The 12,399-nt window shown below is 30.1% G+C and overlaps 1 protein-coding gene across 1 annotated transcript; it reads right to left on the bottom strand.

Moving 5' to 3' along the window:
• Positions 1-44: 44 nt before the first annotated feature.
• LOC119680941 (protein kinase C, eye isozyme-like) lies at positions 45-5,863 on the bottom strand (the record flags this gene model as incomplete). The annotated part of the gene is made up of 11 exons (XM_038093975.1): positions 5,519-5,863; positions 5,296-5,327; positions 4,961-5,155; positions 4,763-4,891; positions 4,531-4,687; positions 3,186-3,303; positions 3,018-3,128; positions 1,852-2,160; positions 618-709; positions 347-548; positions 45-290 (listed from the first exon to the last, which is right to left on the bottom strand). Coding segments are annotated over exons 1-11 (1,791 nt in total), but the record flags the coding sequence as incomplete, so codon positions are not given.
• Positions 5,864-12,399: the final 6,536 nt, after the last annotated feature.

The following is a 12,399-nucleotide window of genomic DNA, read 5'->3' on the forward strand; positions in this document are numbered from 1 at the left end:
TATTCTGACATTATTAAAAAATACATTTTTTTTGCTAACTAATATAAAAAAATTTTAATGAAATTTAAAGATATAATAATGATAATATCATATTGCCTTACACTCGTAATAATATCCATTGCTTCTTGCGAGAAGTGTTTCGGGAAGATCGCTTTTTTCTCTTTAATGTTCTTGAAAATAATAGTATCATCATCACCATCAAATGGAGATTGGCCAGAGAGCATTTCGTATAATAAAACACCATAAGACCACCAATCCACAGTGTTGTTATATGGTTCATAACTTATAACCTATAGTGAAGTATTTATAATAAATTAATTTTATGAAGGAATTAAACTCGTCTTACTTCTGGTGCCATATAAAGTGGAGTACCACAGAAAGTTCTTGTAGTTTCTCTCTCATCGATAGCGTCTTTGCTTAAACCAAAATCTGCTAACTTAATGTGACCATCCATCTCTACAAGAACATTTTCTAATTTCAAATCTCGATAGATTATTTGATTTTCATGCAAAAAGAAAAGTGCCAAAGCGATTTCCACAGCATAAAAACTGGAATAGTAAAAGTTTTTAATTTAGTATAGATTACAGGAACTTAAAAAATAAAATAATAGTACTTACATAGCAACTGATTCTTTGAAACGTCCATATTGTTGCATATAAAATAGAAGATCCCCACCCTTACAATACTCCATGACGAAAAATAATCTATCCTGTATATGAAAAATATAATATATAATTTTAATTAATCATATTCTTATTCATTTTAAGCTTTTATAATTTTCTTCCTTCAATCAATATATGTACATTATGACATACATTGTGACCGAAAAGCTTTCGGAAATTCTCATTTAAAATTCGCGCGCTGTATATTTTTCGATATTTTAAGTTTATGTAGCTTTGGCCCAGCACTGTCCTTAAACTATGCCAAAAATGAGCGCGATCTTCAGACAGTTCGTTTACGGCAGCTGTTGAAACCAGTTCACCTCAGTAGTGCGTTGCGAAAAAAACAATGGAAAAAAATATTGAACAAAGAGTTTGCATCAAATTTTGTTTTTCGAACGAAATTTCGTGTGCAGAATCGTTGCGAATGCTACAAAAGGCTTATGGGGAATCAGTTTTATCGAAAACTCAAGTTTATGAGTGGTACAAAGCCTTTCAGGACTGTCGTACGACCGTCGAAGACATGCCGCGTTCTGGACGACCTTCGACCTCTACCACCGACGAAAACATTGAAAAGGCAAAGGAAATCGTGTTCAAAAATCCTCATGTGAGTGTTAGAGAGATAGCACGAGAGCTAGGCATCGGTCGTGAGATGGCTCGTTTGATTTTGGTGGACAATTTGTGTATGCGACGTGTCAACGCCCGGCTTGTTCCGATTCACCTCAATTTGTTCAACATTATCAACGATTTTAAGGCCAAACATTCAATAAATACCATCGAACAGCCACCGTATTCACCTGATCTTGCACCGTGTGACTTTTTCCTGTTTCCCAACCTCAAATTACCACTCAGAGGAACGCGTTTTGAATCCATAGAAGACGTAAAACAGAATTCGCAGAGGGAACTCAAAGCCATACCGGAAAGCGCCTATAAAAAATGTTTGATAATGGAAGAAACGTTGGCATTTGTGTATCGCTTCTAATGGAGCATATTTTGAAGGAGATAAAATAAATATTGATGAAGATTAAGAATTTTGCGTTTTATTTATGTGACCGGAAACTTTTCGGTCACAATGTACTATATAAAGAAAGGTCTTCATTATCCTTATATTTTTTAAGTTGCTACCACTACTAAGAATCCAACGAAACTCACCATAGTTCGCTATTACTCTCCATAATTCAACAAAACTCACCATAGTTTGAAAGCAAGAATGTAGAGATACCAAAAATGGTGATCTTCCCGATAAGGCCAATACTTGTTTCTCTGTCATTGGCAAATCCATATCATCTGTTTGCAATATGACGTCTTTACGTAGAACCTTTATAGCGTACAGTTCATCAGTTCCACGACGTTCGCCTAAAAGTACTTTGCCGAATGAACCCTTGCCGAGAACTTTGATGAAATTAAAGTCGGCCGCACGTATCATATCACGTTTGCTCATATTATGAGGTACATTCTTACTATCCATGCGACGTCTACGAGACATCGACTTAGTTTCACGCTAAAATGTAAATATATAGAAATATATTATTTATGCAGACTAACATTATATATTTTTTTAAGTACAATATTAAGTACAGATCTAATTTTTTATCAAGAAGCCTATGTTTTTATATTTGAGTCTATATTTAACTACATTAGAAAAATAGCTTCCAACTCATATGTAGGTCGCACTCATAGAGATATGGAACTTCGTTGGAGCTATTTCAATACAACCGTGTTATTGGTTTACGACTTATTTATTTATAGCTTTTGTGTACAAAAAAGTGCGACTTTAAACATTTGACTGCATATTAAAAACGGTACAAGAATTTGAAGATTAAAATATATTTGATTGAGATATTTGTATCTAGCCATCTTTAATATAGTTTTAAAGCTGCGGTTATGCTAGACTATGGTCCAAAGGTGCCATATGTAACTCAAGGTACCGTAAGTGCAAGTAATCTCTGTTTAGAAGCTTCTCTAATAAATCCAACTCATAGATGCATTTCAGACTAATCAGCCTGCTCGATAATCTCCGTATCGTTTTCATAAATGGTTATAATAATATAAGACATAGCGTAAAGCAAGACACCTATAGTTTAAGGGCACTTAATGGAATGACATAGGTTCACAAACAGAATAGAAAGAGAACATTATTAACAAAGGTTAAGACCGCTTACTGGCCATTATACTGATGATAATAGTGTGCGAAGTCACTGGATGATTTCGATAAATCAAAATATGAAAAAATGAAACCATAACGACTTCACAAAATGAAACTACGAACCCTTTTTTACAACAATTATCCTCATTTGATTCACACAATAAGCTTTATAATTTAAACAAATTGAATGTAATAATAATTTATATACTTACTCGAACTTCATCTCTTAATTGATTGATATCATTTATAGGGTCACTGCAAGGTATGTTGTAGTGTTCTCCTTCGACTGCCGATAAAAACTTATACCAACCATCAATTGGACCCTAAAAGAATTATATTTTTAAGATCACTGTTGTTACTTTTATATAAAATACTGATACCTTCTTTATTTCGTCCATGCTGAATGAAAATGAACCCATGAAATCATTGCGAGAGGTACGATCCCAATCCCAGACTTCAATCAAAAGACGTTTATCTCGATCTTGGGGAGTTAAATCACTATTGGAAGTTGTTTAAGCATAAAGTGGGAAAGATTAGTGTTCATATGTACTACAATTTATCAGCGTCAGTAAATAAAATAAGTGAATAACAGAACTAGAGTAATAAAAAAGATGAATAGATGGTGTGAATAATAATCTATGAAGAATAGGTAAAAATATAATAGACAAGAACAATAAAATCGACAAGAATCGCAGGCTATCAACAAGCTGAGCGGATTCAAGGATTATTATGACAAGCATGGAATTGATGATATATCCTTAACGTAATGCTTATGGATAAATTAACAGTATTTAGATTGTATATTGATCTATGAAGAATATGAAAAAATAGAATAGAAAAGAAGTAAAAATTGTTAAGAATCCAGTTCTAGCGGATTCAACAATTGTTATGCTAAGCAGGGAGATAATGACATGCCCCTAAATTAATGCTTACAATGAATTAACAATATTAGAATAGAATAGATACTGTGAATCATGATACGAGTATATAAAGAATAGGCAAAAATAGAATAGAAAGAAAATAAAAAATCGACAAAAATCGACAAGAAAGAATCGAAGGCTATTAATAAGTTTAATGGATTCAAGGCTTGCTTTGCCAAGCATGGAGATGATAATGTATCCTTATAGTAATGGTTATAGATAAATCAAAAATATTAGAAAAGATTAGGTAAAATAAATAATAATCTATGAATAAAAGGTAAAAATAGAATAGAAAAAAGCAAAAAATTGACAAGAATCGACAAAAATCGAAGGCTATCAACAAGTTTAGTGGATTCAAGTATTGTTATGCCAAGCATGGAAAAAATGATGTAATATAATACTTACAGATAAATTAATAATATTAAAAATTAATATATAATAAAAATAATCATAATAAATTAGTTGTTTTAGAATTTATTGCTTTAATGTCCAAATTCTATTTGTATACTTTTGAACGAGCTATTTCGTCAATGTTAAATAATGCACAATGTGTCAAATGAGTTCTTCAGTACCTTGAAAATGAATATATCGGTGACAATATATCGGTGACAATATATCGCTGACAATATATCGCTGACAATATATCGGTGACAATAATATATACTTTTTAAAACTTATATAAAATATTATATATTATTTAACAATAACATTTAATTTAACAGTCTGCTTAAAAATATATATTATTTGTGATAATTTTATGGCACATAAATTCAAATCATGGAGATATTTAATCTTCTTTACTTACAAAGTGATGACTTCATTAAAAACTGGATTCAAATTTTTTTGAATTGTTTTGGTCTTCTTTTTAGTTTTGCCACTGCGATCAGGATACAATACCACAGCAACATATGGGTCACTGAACCCATTAGTATCCATTGGTAGTAGATTAGCCGCCTCTTTAACTATAAAGAAATACATTTTTTTTATTGATTATAAACAATAAGAAGTTGTAACATTATTATTCAGATATTGCTTACTATCAACTTTAAGTTGAGTTCCTTTTAGCTCCACAAATAACAACAATTTGCCACGAATTTCACTTATGTCAGCACCGCACATTGGAGGCACTTTATCCTTGCATGTAGCATGAACATTGAGATTGCAGTCTGTTAAGCGAGAACCAAAAATGCTTACCTCACATATTTTTGTTTTGAATATTCCGACACCCTACTTACTATCGCATTTCATACCCTGGTGGGCAATGCCATGCAGCAATAATCCACAATCGTCACAGAATGTTGCAGTGGAATAGGTTGTGGAAACCCAAGCATGCTTGACTTTTGCGCAATCGGCATCGAAATCTGTTTCACCGCCAGGACAACGGAACACCACGTGGTCGCAGCATTTCTGATGAATATTGAAGCGACATTCTGTAACGAAAACGATACACAATAAAGATAAACGCTTTATGGATGTGTTTAAATTATGGATGCGTGCAAATAAGAAAATAGATTCGCTAACTCCCTAATTTGCATACAAATGCACAACGTGGCGTATACGTATCGCTTACCTTCACACTGGTAACCTTGTTTGCCAAAGCCCCTACGGTGCAAAGCAGAACAGCAGAAAAGCAGAAAAGCAGCATAGAAAGAGATAGATATACGTGTGTAAGTGCAGTGAAAAATAAATTACTAATTGAATTAGTGTTTTTTTTACACTATTTCTTTTTTTTTTGTTTGTTATGCAACGAAAATAAGAAACGAAAATTTTTTATAAATTTTTACAAAACCGACCAGATGAAGTCCTTGCAGTGTCCACAATAAGTTGGTTGCTTGAAGAAACGCACGGCAAATTTATGATCCTTAACAAATCTGATTCCTTTGCGCTTCAGAGCGCCTTTACGTAAACGATTTTTCATAAAATTTGTTATGTTGGCATCACCAGTGATTTCTGCGATATTCACCGGTGGTGCTTCTACAGCTGCAGCTGCCATAATGCTATCCTCACCAGGTTCTAAGCACTTTCAAATGAAGTCCTTAAAAAGTTTGATTTATTAATTTTCTTTTCTCTATTTTTATTTTATTATTAAGTGTTCTTTTTATAACAACTGCTCCCGTTGAAATGCTCGTTAGAACTGCAGAACGGCGCTATTAATTTTTCATGTTAGCCTCAGTGTGGAAACCATAAAAGTGCTCGAGAATTTTTAGTGAAAGTTTAAGGTAAGTGTTCTTTTAGCTCTAATAGGGGTTAAAATATTTGTCCAAATGGTCAATGACCACAAAACGAAAAGAAAGCTGCGTGCCTTTCTCCTTGAGTTGTCACATAAAAATATTCGCAATGCGTAACCTTAAACTTGACTATGACGACTATGACTTGACAAGGCCTGCATTATGGCAAGCGTCAACTTTTAATTCCTGCAGTGCGAACGGAGAGTTGTCGGTATGAAAATGCAGTCATCTTAGTAGGAATTATAAACTGAAAAAGTTTATAAAAAATAAAAGCCAACAAAGCAGGTTTTGATTGTTTTTGTTATGGAAATGAAGTAATATGAGTTATACATGCATGTTATCCATAAAAACGTACACATTTCCATAATAATTGTTATCATAAAAAATATTCTTTAAAGAAAAATAAACGACTTCCAAATACTGTTATGTTACCTGAAGTCGAAGTCATAAAGTCGAAACATAACGCTATACATCCATCAGTAACATTAACTTTTTATTCAATTGTGTAATATGCAACAGTTCTGGATTCAATCCAACAGTAGAATAAGTTATCAGATTTTCTCATGATGTGACACAACATTATAATGCTTCGCTGCATCTGCCAAAGTCTCATAGAACAATAGCTTAAATATGCACGTTAAGGTATTTTACAAATCAAGTGATACAATCAGTTTCTTATAGTCAAGATTTTATAAACAGATAATTTAATGGAAAGTAGCTGGAGCTTTGTCTCCATGATCATATGAACTAATTCCAATCGTCTCTTTTCTAGCGGATACGTGAAATAAAGATAAATTAAAGACATTATATCGTTTAAAAATCAACACTCACAATCTTCTTCGTAATATGCCGTCACAGCTGCTCAAAAAAATATTCTTTAATCGTACTTCATTTGAACCAACCGTTTCGAAGCAGAGATTAAAAAGCTACAATACTAACCAAAGTCAATAAAAATGTTGTAAATAAGTAGCAACAATCTAAACAACTGCACTAAAAATGTGGATAAAAGGAAGAAATAATCAAAGTGCCAACTAACAGCACTAAAAATTTGGAAAAAGAAAATGAATAGCAACAAACTGCACTTTCGATTTGAAAAAAATGAAGTAACAATCAAAGTGCAAAGCATTTCAACTAAAAATTTAGTTCAAATTTGGAAAAAGAAACAATCAAAGTGCTAACCAACTGCACTAAAATTTTGAAGAGAAAGAAAATACAGCCTTACTAACTGATAAAACTAAAAATTTGGAAGAAAAATTAAACAGCTAAAATGCCAATTAACTGCTATAAAAATTGGAAGAAAAGATGAAACTGGCAAAGTGCCAACTAACAGCACCAAAAAATAAAAAAAAATTGATGTGGGAAAAAACTCTATAACAAGTCAATATAATTATATTAAATTTTTGAAATTGATTTACTTTTTTTTTGTCATTTAAATATATTCTTAAAAATCACAAAATGCTAAAACTAATTAAATTTGTTTTTTAAAGTCAATTATGACAAAAGAAATCATATTTTTTGTTGGAAAGTATTGTTTTTTTAGAAAGAATTTTGCACAGTAGTGAATTAGAATAACAGAACTTTTATTATTTATTTATTAATTGACAATTACTGACTATATGGTCAGCTAAAAATTCAATCAATTAATAAATAATAAAAATTTTTGTTGTTGTGATTCACTACTGTTCAAGGTACGTCTATGTTAAAATTAATTAATTACAACTTTTAGTAAGTTTTTTTGTCAATGATACATCACAACAATTTAATACCGAAAAGTAATTGTATTTCATGTAGAATATCATCAATTCTCGGTGACAATGGAGCAGAACTAATGTCCACCACACACAAGTGATTACATCAACATTTCCAAGTGATTTGCTTGACAATGGTTTTCTTATAGTAAACGATTTGGTTAGATTTCAAGGATTGCAAACTGTAAACGTTGGCAATTTGTTAGGAGAAATTTCAGTGAAGTTTATGTGTACCGCAAACGAGACCACATAAATAACAATTCAGTTTCTGGTATGAAATTCATAATGGAAATTAGAACTTTGAGGAAATGCAGGTATTAGCAGATGAGATACAATAAATTAGAAATAAGAATTACAATCACTTTAAAAAAATGAAATAATGGAACAATAAAGTTAAATATTTAAAATATTAAAAGATTTTCAACAATATTGTAGAACAACGAAAAAAAGGAACTACAGAGTAGTCGGTAATGATTACAGATATATGTATAAAGTTGGAGGAATATTTAGTAATACAGAAAATTGAAAAAGAGGGCTTGTCATCTTAAAACTAGAACAGGAAAATCTAATTAATAATATTGGACTTCAACTTTGATAGCATCATAATTATCATACCACATTTTAATATAATTTTGCACAAAATTTGTTAATATAACAACTAGTTACAATAGCTAGTTAATATGATAGCTAGCTTAGAACTAGTTAATATAACAACTAGTTGTAAGTGAACAAGTGAATAGTTTGTATTTAGTGTCATCAAATATTTACGATACTTTAAAATCTTTACTTTAACTTTAATGAAGATAAAATTATATTACTCTTTTAGAAAAAGCCTTTGGAGTAGTACATTGTTATTAAGAAGCCTACTAACTACTTTCTTTATAAACCTCTAAAATCTCTAAAATGCCACTTAAATGAGCTTTCACTTGCTCAACTTATTTTCTTTACAACTATTTAAATATTAAAATCTCGAAGATAATACCAGAATGTCAGAACTAGGATTACCACATCTCATCAACTTTCTCGAATTTTTACTGATGGTCTCAAAATTGTAAAGAACTGGGATGCCGACACATTTTTCAAAAATTAAAACAACTAATACTACTTTGACGGAGTGTTAGCAGTTTTAAATCTATAGAACTAATTTCAGGATTTAAATATCATCGTAGTTCTAAGTGACACCCATGCTGCGCTTAAAGCTCCGGTAAATTCGAACATATCATCAAAACTAGCCTATAATTGCAAGTCATGGTTTCGGTATACACAACAACTTAACCCTCGAATGGAATACTGGTCATTTTGGCCTATCAGTAAACGAAGTTGTGGATATTCTTATAAATGCCGGTTTCAATAAGGTATCTTGTGGACCGCAACTTTTGGCTGCTGTTATGAGACCAGTTACTGACAGTTGGATTCAATGTGAATTGAATAATAATAGAAACTGTCTATAAGTTGTATATGACTTTATAAGAGCATTGCACTTGAGTGAAAGGTCAGATTCATCTTTAACGAAGTTGTGGATATTCTTATAAATGCCGGTTTCAATAAGGTATCTTGTGGACCGCAACTTTTGGCTGCTGTTATGAGACCAGTTACTGACAGTTGGATTCAATGTGAATTGAATAATAATAGAAACTGTCTATAAGTTGTATATGACTTTATAAGAGCATTGCACTTGAGTGAAAGGTCAGACTCATCTTTATAAATCTTCATATTACTTTATATTGCCTCATCTTTATTAAATGCTTGAATATACTTTATATCTGACCTCGATGTTGAAAATTGAACCAAATTTTTTTGTCTGCACGATAAGTGTGTCTCTGAACATATCACTTATGTATCTACCCTGGGTTAAAACAACCCCGTAGTAAATATATGATTATTCACTAACCTCTCATATAATGTTAAGTCCGTTAAAGTAAAAAGCTCATCAAGTCAGTTATATGACTTCTCCTGCCATTAAGAATTCGTATACCGCTGTAGATTATAAAAAAAATTGTAAAAAAAAATAAAAATTGTTCACATTCAGAATTTCTTGTTCTTTATTTTGATTGACTTCAGCGGATTGGAAAATGTTCTTTGCCAACTCGGAGACGAAACTGGAGCAACAATTGCTCACAAACAATTTCATGCCTGCACAAGTAAAAGTGCATTTCCTTTTTATTCAATTCTTTTATTTCATTTTATTTTATTTTTAATACTTTTTTGAAAAAAAAAAAGAATTTTGCATGCAATCTAAAAATAGTAGCAAAGGCCTTAAAATTGGGCACACAATCGTATTTTTGGTGCTGAGTACTTAAAAACGGAAAGAAAATTATTTTATCTAATATTTTAATATTGCATGTTTAAATCAGTTTTCCAATATTATAACTAAGTTTTAACTAAGTTACAATGTAAACATCATTATTAAGTTATAACAGCTTATAGACAGCTATTTAGGGTATTTTTCGTATGCGGTCTGTTCGAAGCATAGAATGTGTCTATTTCTACTAACACAACATAATGTAATATCAAACTAAGTTATAACAGTTAACGAAAAAAACAACTAGCATGGAATAATGAAAATATCATAATAAAGTTATAACAGTTAACACAAAAAAAGGCATCTAGTTTGAAGTGATGAAAATATCACAACTAAGTAATAACACTTGACACAAAAGGCATCTACTATGGAATGATGAAAATATTATAACTAAATGATAACAGTTAACGTAAAAGACAACTAGCGTGGAATAGTAAAATTATTATAACAGTTAACAGAAGAGTGAGCTGGCAGACTATATTGTCTTTCAATCTAACGATACAAAAATAATTTTAATATGTATAAAATTATTATAAAAGTTTTCTATAGAACTTTTCTTGTGAAATATTGCTCTTATTCTTAAGTTTTATAAGTTTTAGTGCTATTAACTATCACTTTGGCTATAGTTTATTTTTATTTTCGCTTAATGTAGTTACTTATTTGAATATTATTTATTTAAATATATTGATAAATTTATTAAATCGCATATATTAATTTAATTGTACCTCGGCCATCGCTCCATTCAAAATTGTTTTAGTCCTAGTTCAAAAAAATATTGACTTTATAAAAATTCCATGTAAATTTTGCATCTAGGGTCACATGACAATCGGGACGGGTATGAAATAGGCAGCGTTGTAGGTTGTAGAGTTTTTTTTTGGTAAACTGAATAAATCTAAATTTAGATTTCCTGATTATTGCAATATTTTTCAGACACAACTAAACTTTTTTAGAAAAAATTCTTGTATAGCTTGTCTGGAAGTGGATAATATATATTGCAGAAGAATATATACATACTATCAAATAGTTGACTCATTTAAAAGGGCTACACAGCTTTGAATGATATGCCGACACAGTTTATTCTGAGTTCCCGGTCATATTTCCACGTCATGCAAACTTTTGTTGAATTATTTCTGTATTAAACATTTTAATACCATATTGAAGGGCTTAACAATGTCTTAGCATTTTTATACAAGTTGGTCGCGTTCTACAACATGGTCTTTAAGATGACCATAAATATGTTAGTCTTGTTGTTGGTTTGTTGATGGGTTACAGTGTATTAGGGAACAATAGTTGGAGATTGAATCTTTCGTTTAATTATAACTGTCGTAGTTGTGAAGAGAACTATGAAAGTGCCGCACATCTAATTTGTTACTGTCCACTGCATGCGAGAAGTTAATTAACGACTATAGGAATCTTGACCAGTTCTAGAACCTCGCATTAAAAAAACATTTTTCTGGTTTATTAAACCGTTTTCAACATTGTGCTAACGATTAATGTTGGTTTTTAAGCCTCTAAGTATTGTGGTAACACAATGGACCAATAGGCTTAAGTGAATTCTCAGGATGGCCGGTATAACATAACCTAACCATGTACTTAATCATTGATTATCTTTAAATGTTTGTTGATAATTATTGCATAGTTTTTGGCGCAATCATCGATATCAAGGTATGCAGATTAAACCAGTATTATTGGGAGTTATGATGCTAATGTTTATTAATAAGTAATTTTAAAATTTCTATTAAAAATCAAATTGATTACTATGTAATCTTCTTTATTAGTAAATAGTAAATAGTAAATTAGTAAATAAATGTTCTTGAGGTTATATTTGGTAAAAGGACAGAATGTTTTCTTATGGTTGTTAAAAATTTTAAAGTATGCTTTCGATCTTATAATTGGTATAAAAAAAAATAATTTATTTATTTTATAATCTTTTGTATTGTAAAATTATTTTTGTTACATTTTTTTTTTAAAAATTTTTGGCTGAATTTGTTTTTAAATAATTTAATTATACATAAATTTTTTGAATACAATTTTTTTAAAAAATTTTTAACTGCAATTTTTTTAAACAATTTTTAAATACAATTTTTTTAAAAAATTTTTAACTTCAATTTTTTTAAAAAATTTTTAAATACGTTTTTTTAAAAAAATTTTGGTAATTACAATTTGATTATTTTAATTTTAATTTTATTTTTCTTTTTTAAATATAATTTCATTTAGTTTTTAATTTTAATTTAGGGCTTAATGATACATAGCAATATAATATAGCTATGAAGTATATAGCTATATTATAAATATGTTTATAAAATTAATATTTAGTGTATAATACTTTATGATTCAATTATTTATACGTAACAATATTATTATTAAATTAATTACAATTATATAATATTGTAATT

Source organism: Teleopsis dalmanni, chromosome 2 (genome assembly GCF_002237135.1).
Source record: "Teleopsis dalmanni isolate 2A chromosome 2, ASM223713v2, whole genome shotgun sequence".
Lineage (NCBI taxonomy): Eukaryota > Metazoa > Arthropoda > Insecta > Diptera > Diopsidae > Teleopsis > Teleopsis dalmanni.